Raw genomic sequence first — 23,119 nt, 5'->3', positions numbered from 1 at the left:
ATTTTTATTATTTTAGAAACGGAAAATGATTTCTCCGCCAACTATATTGACCTGGCAACAAAATTAAGAAAGCATATCCCTACATTCCCATCATTAGTTAACTTGTTAGGCCTCATTTCAGTTTCAGACATCATTAAAAAGTATGAAGTGAGAAGTTTGAGACAACAATAATTAACTAGGGAAAGACTAAAATATGTTTTATAAAGAATCACAATGGGAAATGTCTGCCATAGAGGGTGCAGCAAGCACATGAATCACTATTATATGTACCACTAAAATGCAGATTAGGTACAACCAAAGCAAGCTAGATTTTACATATATGATGCCATGCTAGACTCAAAGCTCATATAGATTCCCCATTCCATTTTAGGCCTGCAAGATTTATGGACCAAGACGACAAGATCTTCTGTAGAACAATGAAACATCAACGTTGTTTCTGCATAGACATAATCATGCTGCTCTCTTTGGAACTTTCATGCCAAATCCTCGCTTCATTCTCTCAACTCTGTACAAAGGTTTTAGCACAAATTGAGATCATGTTAAAAGATATTCTGTAAAAAAAAAGTCTTCTCAATGGAAAACGTTAGCTGCAGAGTTAAGAATGATTCCATAATACTTAATATCCAATTATCCACTAAAGTTCACATAAAATGTAAGCTAACATTACCACCAATAATACGTAGAAAATTGTCAGATAAGGTCACTATTCAATATTTTGATAATTTAAGCAAAGGCATATTAGAGAATAGTTTCTTACGTTGGAGCGAGTTTGCCCAGGCTCTCTAGCTCTTCACCAGTATCCTCGTCAAGGACTCTGCCCGAAATTTCAACGATATAAGATCTATCTCTCTCAGATGAGAGCCCTCTGCTGCATAGTAATTGCAGATCTTTGTTATGAAGCTCTCTCCCATTCACAAACACACCAGTGTTTCCACCAGCACAATTTTCAGGCATGGGATAGTTAAATTCTTCAATAAATGGCTGCAAGGAAATACGCATATTCATTAGAATGTTACATAACAACTGACTACATGTCACCCTTGGAATGGTAAATCTTACCGGAACTATGCCCAGGCAAGGACCTCCCATCACTCCCCAAAATCCAGCTCGGAAGTCATACCTGAGTCATAATTCATTTTAAGATTGTGAGCAAGAAATGTATTAGCACTTGAATTAGTCTCTTTTTTTTTTCCTTCTTTTAAAAAGTTTGGATTTTGGAAAGGGAAGCAGTATAATTAATGAAGTTACTTACCAGTAATGTCCAGGGTTTATTTTTCCAGCTACCCTTTCAGCTTTTTTAAAAAGCTGGTCCGGTATAAGATGCCCATTCACTGTAACATTGCTCCTTTCCTCACCAACAACATGCTTGGATTTAAAGCTTCTCTTTGCAATCCCAGCAAAAAATGATTCAGTGCTTTTATTGGAATTTAGCCGATCTCCTTTGCTTGATTCACCCGACTCTAAAGATGACCCGGTGTTAGCATACTCATTGGATGATATATCCATCTCCGTTGCCACTGATACATCCTTCATGGAAGTTTGACGTGAAGCATTCTTCTTTGACATCATTTTATCTGGACTTGATCGCCCGCTTAGGTTTCCATTTTCAAAGCGGTTTCCAGTGCCATAGTTAGTTGAGTAATCAAAATGATCCTGCAATGGTGATCCTGCAGGTGGTGGAGACACTTTGTCCTTCATGGGTAACTCAACGGGGTTGGAATTTATTGCTGTAGCAGCCGAGGCAACAAGGTTGCCCTCCTCTGCTGACATTGAGGAAGATTTAGAACGATGGCTCCTCACCTCGATGGACTTGACAGAACTTGCCTGCCCTATTGAAAGCGATCTGTGGTCTTCATCCATTGCATGGAAATCGTATCTGGAATTGTCAAAATCTTCAGAGGAAAAAATCGTACTGGGTTGGTTTATGTGACCATGGGAGTAGCTACTTTCCTGTGTCAAATTATCATCCGTAGTAAACATCTCAGCATTTTTCTTCACGTGTTCATGAACAGAAATGAGTCTCTTGTTAGCAACTGCCAAAACCATAATACTAGAGCACGCCCCACATTTCATTTTCCTTTGTTTTCTATCCCGGAGAAAAGCTCTCTTAGGCAAATGAAGCAACTCCAAACAATTGTGGCATGTCAAGAATGGTGCACCGCCAGCTATGGGGCGGCAACGGTGTCCACTTGAAGGCGGCTGCAACCCAGGAGGTCGTCGACGGACTAGAACACCCACATCAGAATTCAAGTCACCCGCCCACCTTCTCTGTGATTGAGAATTTTGTGTCTTCATAGGGAGAGCGCTGGGAATTCTAGGATCATAATCCTGTGGACCAAATCTGCCTGGATTTTCATGGTGATAAAAAATGGGATTACTCGGGACATTAGAGAACCTGCTATCACCAAAGGCGGTTGGAAGAGCCTGGACGAGGTTTTGGTTTGTTTTGTAGCAATGGAAACAAGTGCAGGATGGATGATGATGACGATTTACATGAGGTGCATAAGGTTGAAGGTGATCAATAATCTCGTTATTAGAGTAGTGGCCAGCAATATGGGGATGATATGGATCTGTCCTTAGCCTTTGGGACCTAAGAGGGTCCCCAAATAGTTGTGGATGACTTGAAGTATGCCCAGGTGGATAAAAACCACCCAAGACATGAGATGGTTCTTGATAGTGATTCACGAGAGGAGGTCTTGTGGCAGCTTGATTAGAAACGGGATAATGCATCGAACCTTTATTAACGATCCTCGAAGGGCCATCAGGAAACCAATCACGGGAATCACCATAGGGATCCTGATTAATAATCTTCCTATCGAGAGGGAACTTATCCTTTGGATTATCAATCACTTCACAAGGTCGACTCAATTGCTCCTTCAGCTCATCCAACTTTCTCAAAAGCTCAACTCTTTCATCTTCACTATACTCGGTTTTAGCAAACCCACTAGAAGAACTTTCCTCACTGTTCCCACTCCTCAGTGGCTGTTGATACCCGTAACTAGACCCCACCTGGTAACTGGATGATGAAGCATCTGCTGAATTATTCGAAACTGCATACATCGAACCGTCAATACCAATTCTTCGGCCTCTCTGGGAAACCTCCGCTTTCCTTGCCTCCCCATTGCTTCTCCAATCTGGAATACGAACCGGTCTTTGCAAGCCCATTTCATTTGCATATTGGATGGTGGAATTCTGAAACTGTTTCATAGTTCTTTCTTGACTTTGCTCATCACCCGTCTCATACATCTCCATATCATCAACTCTTGGGCGTCTATGAAAAGCCTCTGCTGCCTCGTTAGTCTCCCCACTTCTCCAATTCGGAATTTCTTCCAGATTTGGCAACCCATTTTCACTTTCACATTCAGGAATGAACTTCTGAAGCTGTTCCACGATTTTTTCTTGACTATGTTCATCTATAATCTCACACAATTCTGCATCATTATCATCCTCTAGCACCCATTTATCAGACTTACTTGTCAGATTAGACCTGTAATTTTCAACTCTATCACCCAAAATCCCCCTCCTCTCATCTATGCTACAAGAACTACTAGCATTTGACTTCACATCATTCTCAGAACCATCACTCAAGTTCATCACTTTCTCAAATTTCTCAGAAACCCCTACTACCCTTTCTTCATCAGACTTGTCAGAAAATGTCTCCAACTCTCCATTTTCATTCTTAGCTGTATATTTCACGCCAAAACAAAAGGCAAAAAAACAAATAAATTGATCTTTCAATTTCAAGAATATAAAGTTCCTATTTTGCAATAGTCTTTTCGGGCTTTCTTAGAAGCAAACAGAAAATACTCACAAGCAAGAGAAACTGGAAAAGGCAAAAGGTTATAACTTTACCTCGTAAAACAGCACCACATCCACCACACTGGTAAACAGAGAAATCAGTGACCTCCGGAAGCAAATTTTCGCACTTGGGGCAACGAACAACGCGAACTTTTGGTGGCTCAGACATCTTCAAAGAAGCTCAACCAATCTTGAAAACCAGTCATACAAAAACAAATTAATAAATAACTACCACACCATATAATCAATTTACAAGTTTTTAAAATCTAAAATGGATATCTCAGACTGATGAGGAGAGAGGGTGCAGAAACATCAACTGCGATATCCGTACATTCAATGAATACAATTCTTTTGTTTGTTTATGGATGACCGGAGCCCAGGCCCCAGAGGACGAAGACTCCGTGGGTCTTCTCAAAACACGAATCTGTTTGCCCACAAAGCCTATATCCCTGCTACACATGGCCCCATATTCTATATACAGTAATTCTACTTGCACTTTCTCACCTTTTACTCATTATAATATCACATTTTTTGATGGCTTAATATATGAATGTCATTATTGAGTAAAAATTGAAAATAAATTTTTGAAATCTAAGTAGTACTTTTGTTCTATATAAAATAGTAAAATAATAAATTACATCGTAATTTTTTAAGAAAATGTATGTTTTTTTATAAAATTATATAAATCGTGTTAAAAATAACTTACTTTTTTTTTTAGATAACTAAAATAGTTCTATCACATTTTTTATATAAAAGTCGATATCTTGCTATGATGAAAAATAGTCGTCCAATCATCCATATTCAGTCTGGATCAGAAATATATTAATTTTTCTTAGTAATAATTATTGAGTTATATTTGTAGCATTTTCATTTTTAATATGAAGCATCAAAATAATATATGTGTATGTGTGTCGCTTGCATAGTTTTTATTTAATTGTTTGTTACACATTTTTTACATGATGCACCATTTACAATAGTTGAATACTTGAATATCTCAATTCACATACTAATTACCTCAAATTATTATTTATAGACCTATAGTCATATTATTTTTCATTTTTGTAGTTGTTTTTCTCTATTTTCAAAATTCTTTAACTTTTTTATTTTCAATTTAATAGTAGGTCCGTGGTGTGTGACTTTTTGGGCAGGATCACGTGTTATGAACAACTATTGAAGAAACAAACAAATATGTTTTAAGAAAAAAAAAACCCAAAGTATTGACATTTGTAATTAAATTAAAAACAAAAACAAACCAAAAAATCTAGGACGTTACGTTTATGGATGGTAGCTGGGAACTTAATTGGTTTCATTTTTAGACTTTTCCCAACCTGTCTCACCTACCCATCGCCTTTAATGTAAATTTCTTTCTTTTTCTTTGAATTTTTCTTCTTTGTTTTTTGAAGTGGTAATATGCCAAATAGCTTGTTGACATTTTTATGACTCTATCAAATAGAATGTTACAAGTTCAAACCTCAAATGTAATAGAGTTAGAAGTACTAAAAAAAATCTGTTGTGTTTTAAAATTTTATACTCGTATTTTTTTTTTTTTTTTAATTCAGGGTCAAGCTTGGTGACGTCAAAATTGACATTCTATTCTAATATCACGGTTGCTCGGCAAATCTTATACTTTTTAAAACATTATTTGTTCATCTATTGAATGAGTTTATTTCGTTGATGACTACAAATCTCTTTAATTTTTTCTTGTTTATTTTACATTTCTTTCATTAAAAAAAATAATAAATAAAAGTTCTTGAAATACGATAAAAATGAACGTGAAACCTATTATTTATAACTAACGAGAGTGTATAATATCTTTTTTTTGAATGCTACTAGCTCTATTACAATGTAGTATCTGTTTATATACTTTTTCAACCTTCTGAAACACAAAGAGCCAATGTAGTATCTGTTCATATACTTTCTCAACCTTCTGAAATACAACCTTCCAAATGAAAATCCAACCCGGGTACCATTATCATAACTCGAATACCAGCTAATGATTTCAAAGAGACTAATGAAAGTATTTCTACTGTATATTATTATTTGCCTTGACTGGATTTTGATCAATTTTACTGACAAAATCTATCAAAAGATTGTGGGCCTTTGGTTATATTTATGTACTGTGCATTTTAATTCTTGGGGCTCTTACTTTTCGTTTTCTTGATTAATCCACTCATTATTTTGGACATATTTGCATACTGCGCGAGAAAGTACATTCCCTCTGCATATTATAATGCCTCAATTTTTGCACATTTGATTCCTTTGATGATTGGTCCATTCACATAAGCCACTGCAACGTGCATCAAAACAATGTAAGTATGTAACCCATTATTTAATGGAAATAATCCTTTATAAAATAGGCAACATCTATAATTGACTGACTCAATTTGAGAAGTCAATGCATAGCTTTTACAATTGATCGATTCAAACTAATAATTCAATTGACACATCCTACGATTGACGGGCTGAAATTGAGAAGTCTATATACAATTTCTACACTTGACAAATTCAAACTAAGAAGCTAATAGATAACTCCTACAAATGATCGACTCAAGTCGAGAAATCAATATGTAACTCCTATAACTAGCCAGTTCAAAATTTAAATCGGTAATTTAATATGTAGCTCATACATGAGTTGAACTTAAAATTGTATAATTAGTATATTAATTGTCCTACAAACTTAATTGGTTGCTCTCATATTATGTAACACTTGTACTTTGAGCCCTTTGAAGGCATGGATTATCATAGCTTGTTCACCCTATTTCACTAAATATATAGTTTTGAAAAAAAACATTTATGTTGTAAATAAATATATGTGAACATGACTAAAGGTGTTATATTATGATAATACAAACTTATAGTTATAGTGCAACTCTTTACATCATGTATATATTTGATTGAAGATGAATACTAATTGATTGATGATGATATATTGTATTATATTGCTTTTCGCTTTACCTTATAGTTCTATACAACGATTTACGATACATCTTAATTTACAACACGTTATTAGTGTGCTTGTTCTATATCAATCCTCGGGTGAATGGGGAGAATTGTTTGGCCCTTATTTTAAAAAATTTAGAGATATTTTCACTTTTAATCTTAAATATCCAAAACACGATTACTTTAAATTTCACAAAAATCCAACATATTACAGGTTATAGCAATACAATCTATTTGATCGGAGGAAATTAAAATTTAACTTTCACTTAACTTAGAAGATAAACAAATTCATTTTTTAGTTGGAAAAATTGTAATTTTACAAAATTGTAATTCTATCATTTTTATGGAATTAAAATCTCATGTTTTTTCCCTTGTTATTTTCAATTTCACAGTTTTTGAAAAGATTAAAAAAAAAAGATACACTTTTTACAAAATTATATTCTTTTAATTTTTTAATATAAAATTGATGTTTCATTTGTCCGTTTTAATAAGTATGAACATATTGGTCGATATACATTTAAAAAAAAAAAAGGAAATATCATTTGATTAACTCAAAAGCTGAAGAAGACAAATTGAGGGGTTAAACTTCAAAGTAAGACGTACAGATTGAGAGCCAGTGTCCCTAGCCAGAGTATGGGCCAATTGGTTCGCTAAATAAGGAATAAAACGACAAGTTGCATTTTGAAACGAATAACATTGGTCTATGATATGTCAAGCATAGGAGAGATCACTGTTATGCTTGGTCAATATATTACTTTTTTTTTTAAAAATTCTATTAGATACTAAATATTGGAATTGAAATTATTAGTAATTATATTCATTTAAGCAAAACACATAAAAATTTCCACATTATTTATCTCGCATAAAATTGCAATTTATTTATCTTAATACTCTCACTGCAACCAAACACACAATTACAGTTAAAATGTATTTTGAATAAAATGTGAAATGTTTTAAAGGTCAATGCGTAAAAATATAATCAACAATAATTGATGATTAAAAGTGAAAATACCAATATAATAAATAGACAAAAACTATAATAAAATTATGTAGAAGATGAATGGTTTTATCCGTTTGTAATTTGAACTCGGGGATAGCAAAGGCTTTGATTCTCAAAAAAGGATTAACTTGAATGAAGTAATGAAATTATTTATCGTATAATATTTAAGTTGTTTGTTACACATTGAAATTTGTAATAGAGTTTGCTTTTAAAGAGAAGGATTAACTTTGATTTTCAAGAGAGTTTGCAGCAAGTCATCATTGGAATTTGTTATCTAAATTTTTGACATGATTTTAAAAGTAATGAAATTATTTATCATATAATGTTTAAGTTATAAAATATACGTATCTCACCTTATATACATTTTTATAAGTAGAACATTTATACAGTAATGAACATTCAAAAAAAATTATGACGTACAAAGTATATAACAATTCAACCACTACATTCAATAATTAAGATTTCTTAAACATCATGGAATTGTGATGATTCAAAAAAAAAAAATATTAAGGAGTATAACTTAATTATATTTATTTATTAGCACGCCAGCGCGATGGTGAGCGAAGCGACATCGTACCAAAACTAAGCAATAAACGCCGTCGGATTTGAACGCACTATGTCACTACCAGTGTGCCTCATGCTTGTTTCTGCCGCATCATATGCTCTCTCTTCGTCGAAATAAACTACCGAGCCGCCGTGAATAGAGACTCATACATAAATTGCTGGATCGCCGATCGATCCTCTCGAGGAATCGATATCGACAGTCTGATCGGCTGAGCTTTTGACTTATTCGACCTTTTCTTTTTTGTCTGTTAAACAACAGTCTATTTCTTTCAATGGCTTCGGAGGAGGTGAAGACGGGTGAGTTGGCTGTGGAGAAGATTGTGAACCTTGCCGAGGAGGCGAAGCTCGCTAGAGATGAAATTAAGCCCACAAGCCATGCGCTTCTCAGTATATGCAAGTCTCTCGTTGCTGGAGGTGTTGCCGGCGGCGTGTGAGTAATACCAAAGATTCTGTCCTGGCATTTATTGTATTAAAAGCTTAATTTTTTCTCCGTAATTTTTTTTTTTTTTTTTTTAAAGGAGACTCAAAATATAGTTGGGGATAAAAGCAGTGGTAGATAATCACTAGGACTAGCTGTTTAGAAAAATAGCTCAGATTTGTTTTCAAGCGTTTACTTTGGTTCTTTATTTTGCCATTCTCTTGAGCACAGCCTGTAGTGGTGTGCCCTTTATGGCAATGAAGTCAATTCTCCTTGAGATTCACTCGTCAAAGAAATGAAAAAAAGTTTTTTTGTTTTGTTTTGTTTTTGTTTTTGTTTTTTTTTTTTTTTTTTTTTTTTTTTTTTGTTTTTTGTTTTTTTGACTTTTTGTTTGAATTTCTGCAACGCTGAAGTGTGAGTATTGCAGGTCACGAACAGCTGTTGCTCCTTTAGAGCGTTTAAAGATATTACTACAGGTAAATTTTGCGCTTTTTTCCCTGTTATTTGAACTATCTTCAGCAGTTGAATTTGGACGTACTAAGAAAAGCTTTAAAATTTTCCATAAAGCATGTGGCAATGCAGCACATCCTGGCTCAGTTAATTCATTGCACTGATTCTTTAAAGCTCTACTGTCTCTTTTGAATAAAGTTTGGTTTCATAAGATAAAAAAAAAAGTGTCTGTCAGGATTATGCCCAGGGGAATATTTACCAAAAAGTTGTCTTGTAATTTCAAGGTGCTGCTCTCCAATGTGCAGGTACAAAATCCGCATAATATAAAATACAATGGTACAGTTCAAGGCCTGAAGTATATCTGGAAAACTGAAGGCTTCAGAGGATTATTCAAAGGCAATGGCACCAATTGTGCCCGAATTGTCCCAAACTCAGCTGTCAAGTTCTTCAGCTATGAGCAAGCCTCCAAGTATGATCCTGTCTAATACTGGGCTTCTGCATAAACATTCAAAGAATATTAGCAGCATTAATATCTGTGAATGTTCTTTTTCTACTTTCTTAGGAGCTTAACTCAAAGTTTATAGTATGAATTTTGAAACCAATGGTGTTAAGCCTTAGCCTCCCATTATCACATATTCAGTTGACAAGTTTGTTTGGGTGTCTTGATTGATGCTGCCTTATCTCTGACCTGTAAATCTCCTTGTCTCAAACATTTTAGATTTCAATTCTGAATGTGAAACTTCATTGATTGCTTATGGTCACTAGCTAATCTTCTCATGCATTAACATTGCTGAACCACAACTAGAGTTTCTTGTTAGGGTCTTAGAGAAGAGAACCTGGTAAATTCATTTCTCATTGTATCACCAAATTATCTCTCTTTCCTTAAATGACATTTTTCCTTGTATTTGCAATCAGGGGTATATTATGGCTATACCGCGAGCAAACTGGCAATGGTATGTTCTTCCTTCATTCAGAGGCTTATTGTGGTGAAAACTCTATTTGATTTTGCATATCTGTTTGAGAATTATTTTTGTAGTTTTTCCAGTGAAGGTATGTGCCTTGTAGACAACCAATGTGAAATTGGTCTATGGTCTATTCTTCTGATCAAGTTCTTGTATTCCTATTTCCTTCTTTGCCCCCCTCCCCCCACCCCCTCTCTCACTTCACCCTCTTATATTTTCCTCTACTAGGTTGTAATTGCTCACCGAATTCAATATTAGAACTTGGTTACAAAATGGTATATGTATCTTCCTTCTTCTCCCCATGTTATGTCTTCTGTTTGCTGTTTTATCTAGCTAGGGCTATATTTGGTGCATGGTAAAAGCTCAATCTGTCAAGCGTGAGGATGCGGGTTCGAGTTGCGGGCAGCCACTTCGTGCAAAATAAGCCGGAGTTTAGGTCTGTACCCAGTTCAACCCTTCCAACGCCCCAGATTGAGGGGCCACCACTGGGTAATGGCTATCTTGTTTTCTTTATGTTTGTTGCACATTCTTTTAGATATTACCTGTTTTTCCATTTTTTGGCAAAATTTTCTACTGATGGTGTTTTCCTACTACTTTTAACATATGAGGTGATAACTACTTCCTCCTTTGCAATCTATATGACCAAATTTCCACTTTTGAGATTTCATTTTGTATGGTATAAGTTTGATTGTTGGACACTGCATTGGTGAAAAGCTTGTTATGGTTGTTTTCATCAAGTTCTTTGTGATTTATTACTGCAAAAATAAATGTACTTCATAGATCCTTTCATATATAATTCTTCTATGCCATTTCCTGTTACCTGTAAACATGAAAAAGATGGCTAGGTATTTGTTCTCCCTTTCTGAAAATGGATTAGCAAATTCTTGAAAAAGATATGTTCTTATCTTGCAGAGGATGCTCAGCTCACTCCTCTGTTGCGTCTTGGTGCTGGAGCTTGTGCTGGCATAATTGCCATGTCTGCAACATACCCAATGGACATGGTCCGAGGCCGAATTACTGTACAAGTAACGTTCTGAATTCTTCTGAAAGAAATTGCATGCTTAATATTTGAAGCTCGCTTTGCAACTATGGGACATCTATTCACTGTGCTTTTACTTTTGCATGACAATGTAGTCCTCTCCTGTTTTGCAGACAGAAAACTCTCCTTATCAGTACAGGGGAATGTTTCATGCATTGTCAACTGTGCTTCGCAATGAAGGTCCTAGGGCTTTATATAAAGGATGGCTTCCTTCGGTCATAGGAGTTGTAAGTCCTGCATTTCTTTTCCCATGAATATGTTATTTGGTGACTAATACAATTACTAAGAAACCCTGTTAATGACAATCCTTTAGGGATGATGGTGGGCTCATTTATTGAATATATATATTTTCTAAAGTTGAGTGGGGCAATCTATTATAAGTTGTGGGGTAAATTATCTAATATTAAAATAACTATACATAAAATAGTATAAATTTTAAAAATTGAGTGGAGGGCAAGGGCCTCCACTTGTGTGTCTAGATCCACTGCGATTCTTCTTGCTTATCTTTTGAAATTACTTCTAGTGATTGATTGCATTTCCTGATGTCCTTGTGTTATTATTATTATTATTAATAAAGAAAGTCTTTCTATGCACTTATTTACTATACTAGAAGAAGGCATCTTTCAATAATTCCATTATAGTCTTGCTTGGTACTATATTAGAAAAAGAAGATTTAGTAGATATTCTTAATTTGAACCATGGTCTTAGCTTATTGTTCTAGCAACATTCCCTTGAAATTCCCCATGAAGTTTTATCGCATCTGTAAGGGAAGAGAAATGGCCTTTTAGTTTGGAATTGCATTCAGTCATATATGTACTTCTCACCCCTAAGGTTTTGCTAGTGGAGCAGCATCTCTCCAAAATGAAATAGTTAAACAGTATCCTCCTGGTATACTTCCATGAATCTTGAGGTTTGGTTTGATGTTTTGCAGGTTCCTTATGTGGGTCTGAACTTTGCTGTCTATGAATCTTTAAAAGATTGGTTGATAAAATCTAAACCTCTTGGGCTGGTCGAAGATTCTGAACTGAGTATTGTTACAAGGCTGGCATGCGGTGCTGCTGCAGGGACTGTTGGCCAAACTGTTGCTTATCCACTCGATGTCATCCGCAGAAGAATGCAGATGGTGGGATGGAAAGGCGCTGCTTCTATTGTCACCGGTGAAGGGAAGAGTCAAGCTCCCCTTGAATATACCGGCATGATTGATGCCTTCCGGAAAACTGTTCGTTATGAGGGTGTTAGAGCACTGTACAAGGGTCTGGTCCCCAACTCTGTGAAGGTTAGTCTCTGATATTCTCTTCTATAGGAAAAAACATTAACAGAATGCATTTGATCTTGTTTGCAGACATTTCTAACTATAATTAATGTTACTTGGTCAGGTCGTCCCTTCAATCGCTATTGCTTTCGTGACATATGAGCAAGTGAAAGACATATTGGGGGTGGAGATCAGAATCTCAGACTGATGGAGGACATTAAAGCCCAATTTTGTAGGCAAAGGATAACACAGAAGATTATGTACTCTCAATGCACAAAAATTAGGAACCAATTCTTCCCAGTGTTCTCTCATTCAACTTAGCTTTTGTTTACTCAGTAATCGCTTGCATGAATGCAAGGAATAATAATGTAATAATGCAATAATAAGCGGTTGGATTATGTCTTCTCATTTTTCTTCTTGTGTATTGAAAACAACAGCTCTTTTTAGAATAAAGGTTTTAATTTTTTACTGGTAGTTGAAACTTTTGTGAAAAAATCTGTGAGTAGATGACAAAACAGACAATTAAATGATAAGAAAGAAAAGGATAATTGATGCATGGACCCAGATTCGAGCACATGGCGATGAGGACAGGAAATATGCATGACATGACAACTTTAATCAGCCTATCAAGTCGGTCTGAGTAGACATTGCAGCGGCACCTTGACCTGAGAATACCGAATAACTGTGGACTGTGGTCCTCTTTTCCTTTCAGCTTTCCAAGATTCTGGTTACTGGCCTGCCACGTCACCATCCATCAATATCCGTACTTTTTAAGCTCCATGATATGCTGAAAATGAATCCTCTTCTGGGGATTTCTTAGCCGCCACCCAGAAATCTTACCTACGGACAGCGGAGTAATATTTGCTGCTACAACTAGGCCCGACGCAGCTAGTGTAATGCTATTCTACAAGTGGAGTAAGTAAAGTATCGGGAAAGATTTTAACTTTTTTGGGATTTCTATTTGAGGCAAGTCTCTAGCTTTCTTGAATCACTGTCTGAGCTAGCTAGCATGTGATTGTGTGATCTGCAATTCTGGCCTTCTGGGGAACCTCGGTAGATGAATTATTTTACTTCCTTTTCTACCCACTCTCGTTACTCCTACTTCTTTCATCTTTTTTGTGTTCTAGTGGTTTTAGGCTTTTAGCTTAGCTTGTTTTGGTTATCCCGAAAAGGGAAATACTTCTCAAATTTGGATTCTTGAGCTCTGAACTGTTTATCAGCTAGGATGATTTCTCTACACTAGTTGAAGAACCCTAATACAAACTCCACTTTTTTTCCCCTCTCTCTGTCTCTCTGTCTCTCTGTGATTATGTTCATATTCTGAATGTGTGGAATTACAAATTGATTCAAGATAATGAAATTAGTTCTTCACATCATAGTTTCTCCTCCCCCCTTTGCATTTGGCATCTGGCAACCTCACTAAATTGATCTTTTGCTTGATCACTTGACTTGATATTTGTTTATTGTTTGTTACTACACTTAATTCTTGTGATCTGGTTTAGGTGAAGTCTTGAAGATGCATTGAGTACTTAAAACAATGAGAGCATTTCGGGACCACATGGAGAAGTTGGAGGAGCAAAAAGCTGCAAATGATGCTGCAGTGAGAGCAGAAGCAAAAAGGAAAGAGTGTGATATTTTCCCTGAACCACCACCAGCAGTGCATGCATCTTCCAGTGAGGGATTTCCCCACTATGATGGAGAAGAGATCCCGGGTGGTGGTAGTTTGAGTACATATGGAATGTCACGGGCAGATCCTACGCCCCCTTGTACAAGTTTTTTGTTGAATAACAATTCAGATGAAGAGTTGAGAATGAGAAATAACAGAATTTCCAACCCAGAGTCAGTTAGCTGCTCTATCACCCATGAACAAATGAATGATCAGCAGCAAATCCAGTGGAAACAGTTTTATAATTTGGCGGGTGGGTCTAGTAGTAGTTATTGTAATCAAGTTCTGATGTCCACAGACAAGGGTTTGTTAACATCTATGCCCAAAGAATCATTGCCAACAACGGCTCCAGACCCTGATGTGATGAAACCTCCACCTATTAAGCATAACATTGAATGCTCTGGTGCCTTTTCTGCCTATTTAAATTGTGATGCTAATGGCATCAGCCCAAATAATGGACAGTTCGGAGATAATCGGTCAAAAATATTATCTACATCTAGTTTTTCTCAGTTTTTTGCCAGGAAATCTTTGAAAGGCAAGGATGTGCTGTCTAAACGCCCCGAACCTTCTGCTGAATTTCCTTCTGCCATAGTCATGCAGGAAAAGAACAACCCAGCTTCTTTAAGCAGGACAGCTACTAATTTCTTGTTGAATCAAGGGTCTACTTTTCAAGCTCCATTACATTGTCATGATGGTGCAGGACCTAAACTATCACAAAATGAAATTAACTTAAGAGAATGGTTATGCTCTCGAGGTTCCGAGATAAATAAAGATCACAGATTGCACCTATTCCGGAAAGTTGTGCAGTTGGTGGATATTGCTCACTCCCAAGGGAATGTCTTCCTTGATTTACGGCCTTCCTGTCTCATTTTACATTCATATGATGATGTTAAATATATTGGTTCAACAGTCCAGATAGGATGTATGGGTCTGGGAAACCAGAACATGATGAGGAAAAGACTACCAGAGCTGGATAAGCACATCAGCAATAGTAGGGGTGCAAAGCAGCAAAAACTCCATGAGGTACAGTGTAATAGTGAAAGGAATTATTCGTATCGTGAAGGTTCATCTATTGAGGCAGATTGTCTATTGGAGTCTGACTTCGTTCGGTTGGAAAAGAGGTGGTATACTTCCCCAGAGGAGCTGGATGACAGAGTCCTTGCATCATCAAATATTTACAGTCTTGGGGTGCTTTTGTTTGAGGTCAGATAAATTATTGCTAGCCAGTTTATTTTGGGCGCTGCTATATTTTTTCCCCTATTCTCTTAATCCCTGCTTAACAATTTTAATTAGTTTCGATATATGTAAACCCTGAGCTATGGCAAATGATATAATTCCAGACCTGGAAAATCTTGCAAATTTATTTAGAGAGTATTATGAGAACTAAAAAAAAAATAAATCATGATGTGTAGACTTTGTCTAAAAAAAAGAACTGAGTTTTCCATTACTTCTTTCACACAGGATTTACATATTAAATAACTAGCTACATCCTTAATTGTCGTGTTGTGGAATTTTCTTGGTGCTAGAATTTGAGCAATACTGGTATCCATAGTGGTAAAGCTCAAAGGTTATCCTCCCTTCTATCTTCTCTCCTCATGGGGAAGGATAAAATAAAAGGACAAAGGTCTGCCTGAACAATCAACACCTCATGTGACCCTTCTTTGAGTTCATAAACTCTGAGCTTTGAGATGGATGAACTCAACTTACTCAAGACTTTTGATTCTGTGGTTCTTTGCTATAGGTCTTGCAAACCAGCCTTTCTGAATCTTGATGTTCCAGATTTTCAGCTGTAGGATTGAGTAAATGACTATTGAGTATGGAAAATGAAATCAAATTCATAGGTTAGATGCTTTATCTCATTTTTGTTGCTTCCATAGGAAAGGCCACCTGCATGAATAGGGCCCTTTACTCTTTTCTGGAACAATGGAGGAACAATCCTTGAACCTGAGGGCCACCCAAGGCACCTTCATACGAGTTTTCATTTCAGCTCTTCATTCTTAAAAATTTTGATTCACCATAATGCTGTTTTCCTTTGAATTGGCATTCAGTTTACCGTATTCTTTTGTCCACTTTTAGGTGAGAAACCTAGTTCTGTAATCTTGTGTTACCAATCTTTAAGTACTCCCCCTCCCCACCACCACCCACTTTTGTTTGTTTGTTTGTGTGTGTGTCCTTTCAGTTTATGATTTCATGAAATGATCTTAAAGAAAATCTCCAGTTTCACTAATAGCAGTTGTTTCTTTTAGTTGCTGTGCCATTTTGAATCACCAAAGGTGCATTCCGCAGCAATGATGGATTTACTCCATCGGGTTCTGCCTTCACATTTTCTCTGTGAAAATCCAAAGGAAGCTGGATTTTGCTTTTGGCTACTTCATCCTGAATCATCTGCTCGTCCAACAGCAAGGTACTACTGGAATTTATAATTTGTCATTTTTCTGCCTTGTAGAGAAAGCTTGTGTGGATGTAGAATTTATAAAATACTAGATGCCAATGAGATATCTGGCAATACTTACTGCAAATCTTTTACCTAGATACATTGCATTAGATCATATGCTATTATATGCTTTCTAGCCTAGTTTGCAAATCTCCAAGCATTGTCCCACCTTTGCAACCTTACCACTTAGAAATTCAAGAGTGCACTTCACTGCCATCAAAGGAGATAAAGAGCTTGCTGACAGAAGACTTAAAACATGAGTAAAATACACAGCAATTATGTTTGGCAGGGAAATCGAGCAAAATTGCATTTTCATTAATTATTTTTGTTTGACAGGGAAATCTTACAGTCTGAATCAATTTCTGGATCCAAAGAGATACACCAAAGAAATAATGAGCCATTAGCTGCTGAAAAGGAAGATGACCCTGAATTAGAACTCTTACTTTATTTTCTTGTTTCGTTGAAAGAACAAAGGGATAGCCAGAAATCCAAGTTGTTACAAAGCATAGAATGTTTAGAAGCTGATATCAAGGAGGTTGAAAAAAAGGACACTTTGAGAACTTCATATTGGAGGCACCAAGGCATCCTGGATGCACAGCATAGGCCCCATTGTAAAGATATGAAATCTTCTTCTCTTTCCAAATCATTCTCTATAAAGACTTTTCTTGAGGAGACGGTAATGAAAAATATCAGTCAGTTTGAAAATGCTTACTTCTGCATGAGATCACAATTCCAACTTACTGAAACTGATCTCAAGGGAAGATCAGACAGGGACTTACTGAGAAGTCGTGAGAAGTTGTCTCGTGTTCAGACTAACAATGAGGAGCCCAGCATTGAGAGAAACAATGTAAATCGAGTTGGGGCATTCTTTGAAGGTATTTGCAAGTTTGCTCGATATAGCAAGTTTGAGGAGTGTGGGACATTAAGAAGTGGTGATCTTTTAAATTCTACAAATGTTATTTGCTCCCTAAGTTTTGACCGTGAAGAGGAATATATAGCAGCAGCCGGGGTCTCAAAGAAAGTCAAAATTTTTGAGTTTGATTCACTTTTGAATGAATCCGTGGATATTCAGTATCCTGTGATTGAGATGTCAAACAGATCTAAGCTTAGCTGTGTTTGTTGGAACAACTACATCAAAAACTACTTGGCTTCATCAGACTATGATGGTGTGGTGAAGGTTTGTATTTTTTAACTTAAGGTCACAGGAATCATGGGAATCAGTGATAGTGTGATAGCTAAAATCCTACACTGTAGCCCTTTACATTTATCAATTGCAGATATCATTCTTTCTGAAAATGCCTTCTTTTGAATATAAATAATATTCTTCTTTTAGGTTATAAATTGTTAAGAAATTTGCACAAATGTCAACTGCTTTTTGGGTGCAATTTCATACCCGTTATTGCACAATTCTTTTACTGTTGATTATCTATCTTATTTTATTTTATTTCTGTAATTTGGCTTATATGTTTCAAAACTAGATGTGGGATGCAAGCACGGGTCAAGGATTTTCACATTATATGGAGCACCAGAAGAGGACTTGGTCTGTAGACTTTTCTTTAGTTGATCCAACCAAATTTGTCAGTGGGAGTGATGATTGTTCTGTAAAAGTGTGGAACATTAATGAGGTACTTATAGAAATTTTCGTCTTTGTCCTCCAATATTGACATTATCAAGAACTAGAAACTTGAAATGGAATTATGCTTTATACTATTTAAGGAGTTCAAACTAATGGAAGAAGTTCACTTGCATGTAACAAGTTTTCAAGTGTAACGGTGATTTCAGCTTTTTAATTTCTTCCAAATATATTCCTGAAACTAAGTGCCACTTCCACATGCAATTAGTTTCTCCATTGAACTAGGTTATCTTAAAGTAAGGTAAAAAATTACTTTATTTGGTATTTGGTACAGAGGAATTCTGTGGCTACAATCTGGAGTCCTGCCAATGTATGCTGTGTGCAGTTTTCTGCTTACTCCACGCATCTATTGGCTTTCGGGTCTGCTGATTACAAGATCTATTGCTATGATCTTCGACATACAAGGATTCCTTGGTGCACATTAGTTGGCCATGGAAAAGCTGTTAGCTATGTGAAATTTTTAGATTCTGAAACCCTTGTTTCTGCATCCACTGATAATACACTAAAGCAATGGGACCTCAATAAGACCAGCTTGGAAGGATTCTCTGATAAGGCTTGCTCCTTTACCTTTAGTGGACATTCCAATGAGAAGGTAATCATCAACTCCCCAAGTACATCTAGAGTGATGTGGTTATTAGTGGTCCTGATATTTTCTTGGTGTATTTTCTGCAGAATTTTGTAGGATTATCTGTTCTTGATGGATACATAGCATGTGGTTCAGAATCTAATGAAGTAATCTTCTATTTTCAATGATATTCTCTTTCAATAACATCCTTTATGTTTTGCTTTCTAGCATTGGTCAGTGACTCAATTTTCCATCTAAGGTTTTATTTACAGTAGCACACACTGTACTGTCACTAACTAAAGAAACTATAAACAGATGTGCGTATTTTTCATTTAGTTGCATTAGTAATGTCTTTGATCCCCTACTTTCGGGGCTGCAATTTCCACAGCACACCTTATTTCCTTCATTCCATTTTGTCCCACCAGAATCACGTTCTACTATCATGTTACCCTCTACTGATTTAATCTTTTCTCCTTCAGGTATATGCTTACTATAGATCTCTGCCAATGCCAATTACTTCTTATAAATTTGAATCTATCGATCCTATCTCTGGCGATGAGATCATTGATAATAACGGACCGTTTGTTTCAAGTGTTTGCTGGAGAAGGAAATCTAATATGGTTGTTGCTGCCAACTCAACTGGATGTATTAAGCTGTTGCGTTGGTCTAATTAAAAGCCCATTTAACTTACATTGTTTTCATCAATTGTTCCCTGGGTTTTTACTCTAGCAGAGTTGCATAAACTAAGGTATTACGTGCACGTTGCAATTGACTTCTAGTTTTAGTAACTTACTATTCTGATATGTAACAGAAGCAGTAATATTAGACATACTATACAACTTTAAAATGCCAATATTTCTAGGTTGCACAAGTTAAGCTTTCGACGATAGAGCAAAGTCTGTAGTCAGAGGATCCAGGACTTGTGCACAGACCGCTTCATTGTCGTCTCTTCTGTAAAATGCTCCTTAAGACCAGGTTGGAGTTTTTCCTAGATGTTTTTATTGTGAAGCTGGAAGAGACGTAAGTGATATGTGAAGAAATGCAGCCATCTGTTTTGTACTGTTTTGTTTTCGGGAATAAAGAAGGATTTACAAGTGAAAAACGAGAGCTGCTCTCCAAGATTATTTTTGTAGTTAAGGTATGGTTACCTTCATTTCTTGAAAAATAATGTCTTCCTTACTCCATTTGGTCATCACTAACATTCTGTATTTGTATGCAGTCTATAATGCGTATTTCTGCAGATAAAACTGAAAGTCTTTGGAGCTTTGCATTGCAAGGACTTCCATTACATGTGACCTCCAGAACTCTTTCAATTCTACATGTCTAAAGTCTAGAGTATAAGATCAGTATTTTTGTTTACCAAATGATGTCTGTATTCAAGATGTTCTTGCATTCTTGCACTTTTGATCGATTGTAAAGCAGAACTAATTCAAATTCAGTGTTTGAAATCTATTCTCTGTTCATAATCTGCTTCTCCACTAAACCCAATTCATAAATTTGATGCTTTTTATGTATTACTCAATTGTCTTTGTAGGAATGTTAAAGCAACAGCAACCTTAAACAGCACTCTTGAATGAAAATTTTAACTTTTATCTATTGATTGTATGGATATAAATGTGTTTGTTTATATATGCACATGATTAGTTGGGAAACTTTATAGTTAAACTTCATGCATATATATACATATATAGGCATAGCTTGATGAAAAACAAGTCATTTAACTGAAGGAAAGGCCAACAATCCTGCAAAAGCACTATATTGTATTTCATTTTTATCTATACATCTGTAAATTTGTGTCAATCATTTAACCTAAATATTCCCTAAACTTAACCAGACACTAAGCTATAAAGTTGGCATTTTCCACTTGATGAAATAGGTTGGATTGCTGTCTTGCAAGTAGCAGATTTAGGGGAGATCAGAATCTGACATGTGACCAGACGTTCTGTGTGATCTTGGACTCATAACCATCAACTGACTTTCGGAGTTCATCCTCTTAGCACGTCCATGTCGACTCATTTGTGGAGGCCTGATTGAAGTAACTGACCTTCCCCTTGGTGTTCCTATATATAGTGTTTAAACCACAGAATTACTGTTAGTTCTAAAACCTGTGGGCATGCAATAACAGTGACTATATATATATACTATCTTTTCTTGTTTTTTCCCATGGGATTTGTTTGGTCTTTAGTGGCTTGAACAAATTAAAGTTGTCTCCTGTGACAGGAGTACGTTTTTGTAGAGTAGAAGAAAGTTTTTACCTTTCTGTTTGAGTAATTTGATGTCTACAGTAGTTCGAATTGATGGTGAATGTTTCTTGCTGAGGATGTCTGGACAACTAACAACAGACTTTGTATCATGACTAGGTGAATGGGGCGGGTCGTCTCCAATTATAATTTCATCTCCACAAGCTGAAACATCACTTCCTGATTCAGAGTTTTCCCTGTGATGATGACTTGCAGTTGCTTTCTCCCTTTCTGCCACTTTATAAGCAAACATCTGGAAGGGAATTTGTGATACAGACAGTGTCTCTGAAGAGCTCCTTAAGACCCCTGCATCGATATCACTATAGTCTAACGGTGGTATGGGTGCTTCGGGCTGTGTGAGTTCTGGGTTCATGACTATGAACCGTGTTATATAGCGAAGAATCCTGCAGATAGACGAGAAACTAGGCCGTTGGTTTGGATCACTATGCCAGCACTTCTTTGTGAAGCTGGTCATGTATTTTGGTAAAGGAAATGGAAACAATGGCCTCTCGCCCGCCCTTATGTTTCTGCTCATTTTGTCTCCTTGGAGATGGCTGTCATCAAATGGGACTTTCCCTGTCAAAACCTCAAAGCAAATCATGCCATAACTGTACACATCGGACTTTTCTGAGCACTTGAAGAAACCCCCACAATTCCCTGGCTCTTCTTGCTCAGCTAGAAGTTCTGGTGCATGCCAGATATAACTCAGTGGCCCATTTTGATTTTCTGCCTGAGGTTTCCTGTTGTGGCTAATCCCAAATCCAGAAACCTTTGCATGTAAGTAGCCTTCCATGTATCTACTTTTGACTTTGACAAGGATGTTTGAAGGGTTTAGATTCCCATGAGGGATTTTCTTTGAGTGTAGATACTCCATACCTCTTGCAACTTGAAGCATGAGATCAATTGCAGCAGGGAGAGAAAATGGAACTCTTTTCCTTGGGCCAAGAACCTCTTTAATATAACTGGATAGATCCCTATTCATGAGTTCCATGATAAGGTAACACTCTTTCTTCTCATCATCTGTGAACCCACAAAACATGTGCATTATGTTGGGGTGCGTGAGCGCTAGTTCATCAGAAATCTCTGAGATCAACGGCTCAATCTCACCGAAGAAGTGTCTTAGACAGAAGCTCTCCCCGAGCCACTGAACCTCCTTGTATTGGGTCGCGTTTTCCAACCGCCTTTTGATATGGTAGTCTTTGGACCCGAGTAAAGTTGAGCTAGGCAAGAGGAGCTTGTCAGTGTCGGGTAATGGCTCCAACCTGCTCAACAGGAGATCAGCGAGCCGGTGCTCCTGCTTTGACGAAGAACGCCCCCAACTTTTCTTCTCCTGGACTTTGTTTTTCAGGACCCATCTGTCTTCATCCCACACTGAACTTATCCTGTTGCACAATTCTGGAGAAACCAGGTACTGTCTCCCAAATTTCCAACTGAAAACTCCTGGATCTTTGCATTCCTTGTGATATTTCAGTGAATAAATGATCCTCTTCTTCTGTATCTCATCATGGTCAAAACCTGACACCTCCCCAGCAATCTCAATTGCTTCAATCACAATGGGAAAGCAGCTAAGAAGGTTGTAGACATGGAATTCTATGCAGTCACTGTTCTGATACATACTAATGGCTTTTGCCCAGAAATCCTTCGTCTCCAGACAAAATCGTATGTACATTTCACCTTCTTTAAACACCCTCAGGAGCTCTCTCAATGGGTTCTCAACCATTTTCCACTTCAAATTCTTCTCTTCATATCTCAGATTCTGTTTCATCAACTCTGCAGTTGTATTATATGCACACTCCAGCATATCTGCCAATAAACAGCATTGCCTCTGATTCACTTGTATGTCATCCTGGAAAACCATCAATGTCTTCACACTTCCTACAGCCTCTCCGATCTGCCTAAATTGCTCCATAACCCTCCCTTAATCACACCAGAAATCTCAATCTGGAAATGCCCAAAAACAAAGATTTTGGTTGATTTGAATCAATCACAGTTTTTTGCTTTGTTTTAAAAAAAAAATTGAATCTTGAGATGAAACTACTCACCAATGAACGATGGGCATAGTCAGATCAGTGAATTAAATGCAGTGCCCAGATCATTTATCTAGCAAATACATCTCTCCTTCTCTGGAAAAAAGCATGGTGAAATCAAATGCATGCAC

At 36.6% G+C, this 23,119-nt stretch overlaps 4 protein-coding genes across 5 annotated transcripts; 2 read left to right on the top strand and 2 right to left on the bottom strand.

Annotated features, from left to right (window-relative positions):
* Positions 1-163: 163 nt before the first annotated feature.
* LOC109185507 (protein ENHANCED DISEASE RESISTANCE 4) lies at positions 164-4,226 on the bottom strand. The gene is made up of 6 exons (XM_019335462.1): positions 4,130-4,226; positions 3,853-3,988; positions 1,253-3,683; positions 1,060-1,120; positions 758-981; positions 164-505 (listed from the first exon to the last, which is right to left on the bottom strand). Exons 2-6 carry the CDS (start codon positions 3,965-3,967, stop codon positions 451-453), a joined length of 2,886 nt encoding a protein of 961 aa, XP_019191007.1. The 5' UTR covers positions 3,968-3,988; positions 4,130-4,226; the 3' UTR covers positions 164-450.
* Positions 4,227-8,341: 4,115 nt separating this feature from the next.
* Positions 8,342-12,831, top strand: LOC109185491 (mitochondrial adenine nucleotide transporter ADNT1-like). Its single transcript, XM_019335461.1, has 8 exons — positions 8,342-8,732; positions 9,148-9,196; positions 9,476-9,639; positions 10,086-10,123; positions 11,045-11,157; positions 11,285-11,398; positions 12,103-12,447; positions 12,548-12,831. The coding sequence occupies exons 1-8, from the start codon at positions 8,575-8,577 to the stop codon at positions 12,629-12,631; spliced, it is 1,065 nt and encodes a 354-aa protein (XP_019191006.1). The 5' UTR covers positions 8,342-8,574; the 3' UTR covers positions 12,632-12,831.
* A 250-nt stretch (positions 12,832-13,081) lies between these two features.
* LOC109185449 (protein SUPPRESSOR OF PHYA-105 1-like) lies at positions 13,082-20,238 on the top strand. Of its 2 annotated transcripts, XM_019335458.1 has the most exons (10): positions 13,082-13,389; positions 13,925-15,292; positions 16,336-16,493; positions 16,860-17,700; positions 18,002-18,148; positions 18,431-18,748; positions 18,829-18,888; positions 19,201-19,469; positions 19,584-19,859; positions 19,941-20,238. In XM_019335458.1, the coding sequence occupies exons 2-8, from the start codon at positions 13,961-13,963 to the stop codon at positions 19,393-19,395; spliced, it is 3,051 nt and encodes a 1,016-aa protein (XP_019191003.1). In that variant the 5' UTR covers positions 13,082-13,389; positions 13,925-13,960; the 3' UTR covers positions 19,396-19,469; positions 19,584-19,859; positions 19,941-20,238. The 2 variants fall into 2 exon arrangements, with proteins under 2 accessions (XP_019191003.1, XP_019191004.1); XM_019335459.1 differs by lacking the exons at positions 19,201-19,469; positions 19,584-19,859; positions 19,941-20,238 and adding an exon at positions 19,028-19,100 and having other exon boundaries at positions 18,829-18,909.
* A 184-nt stretch (positions 20,239-20,422) lies between these two features.
* On the bottom strand, positions 20,423-23,049 carry LOC109185475 (light-sensor Protein kinase-like). Its single transcript, XM_019335460.1, has 3 exons — positions 23,004-23,049; positions 20,977-22,902; positions 20,423-20,781 (listed from the first exon to the last, which is right to left on the bottom strand). Exons 2-3 carry the CDS (start codon positions 22,868-22,870, stop codon positions 20,627-20,629), a joined length of 2,049 nt encoding a protein of 682 aa, XP_019191005.1. The 5' UTR covers positions 22,871-22,902; positions 23,004-23,049; the 3' UTR covers positions 20,423-20,626.
* Positions 23,050-23,119: the final 70 nt, after the last annotated feature.

The sequence above is a fragment of the Ipomoea nil genome, unplaced genomic scaffold (assembly GCF_001879475.1).
Source record: "Ipomoea nil cultivar Tokyo-kokei standard unplaced genomic scaffold, Asagao_1.1 scaffold0188, whole genome shotgun sequence".
Lineage (NCBI taxonomy): Eukaryota > Viridiplantae > Streptophyta > Magnoliopsida > Solanales > Convolvulaceae > Ipomoea > Ipomoea nil.
The sequence above is the reverse complement of the archived record's forward strand: the minus strand, read 5'-3'. Positions and strand labels throughout refer to the sequence as shown.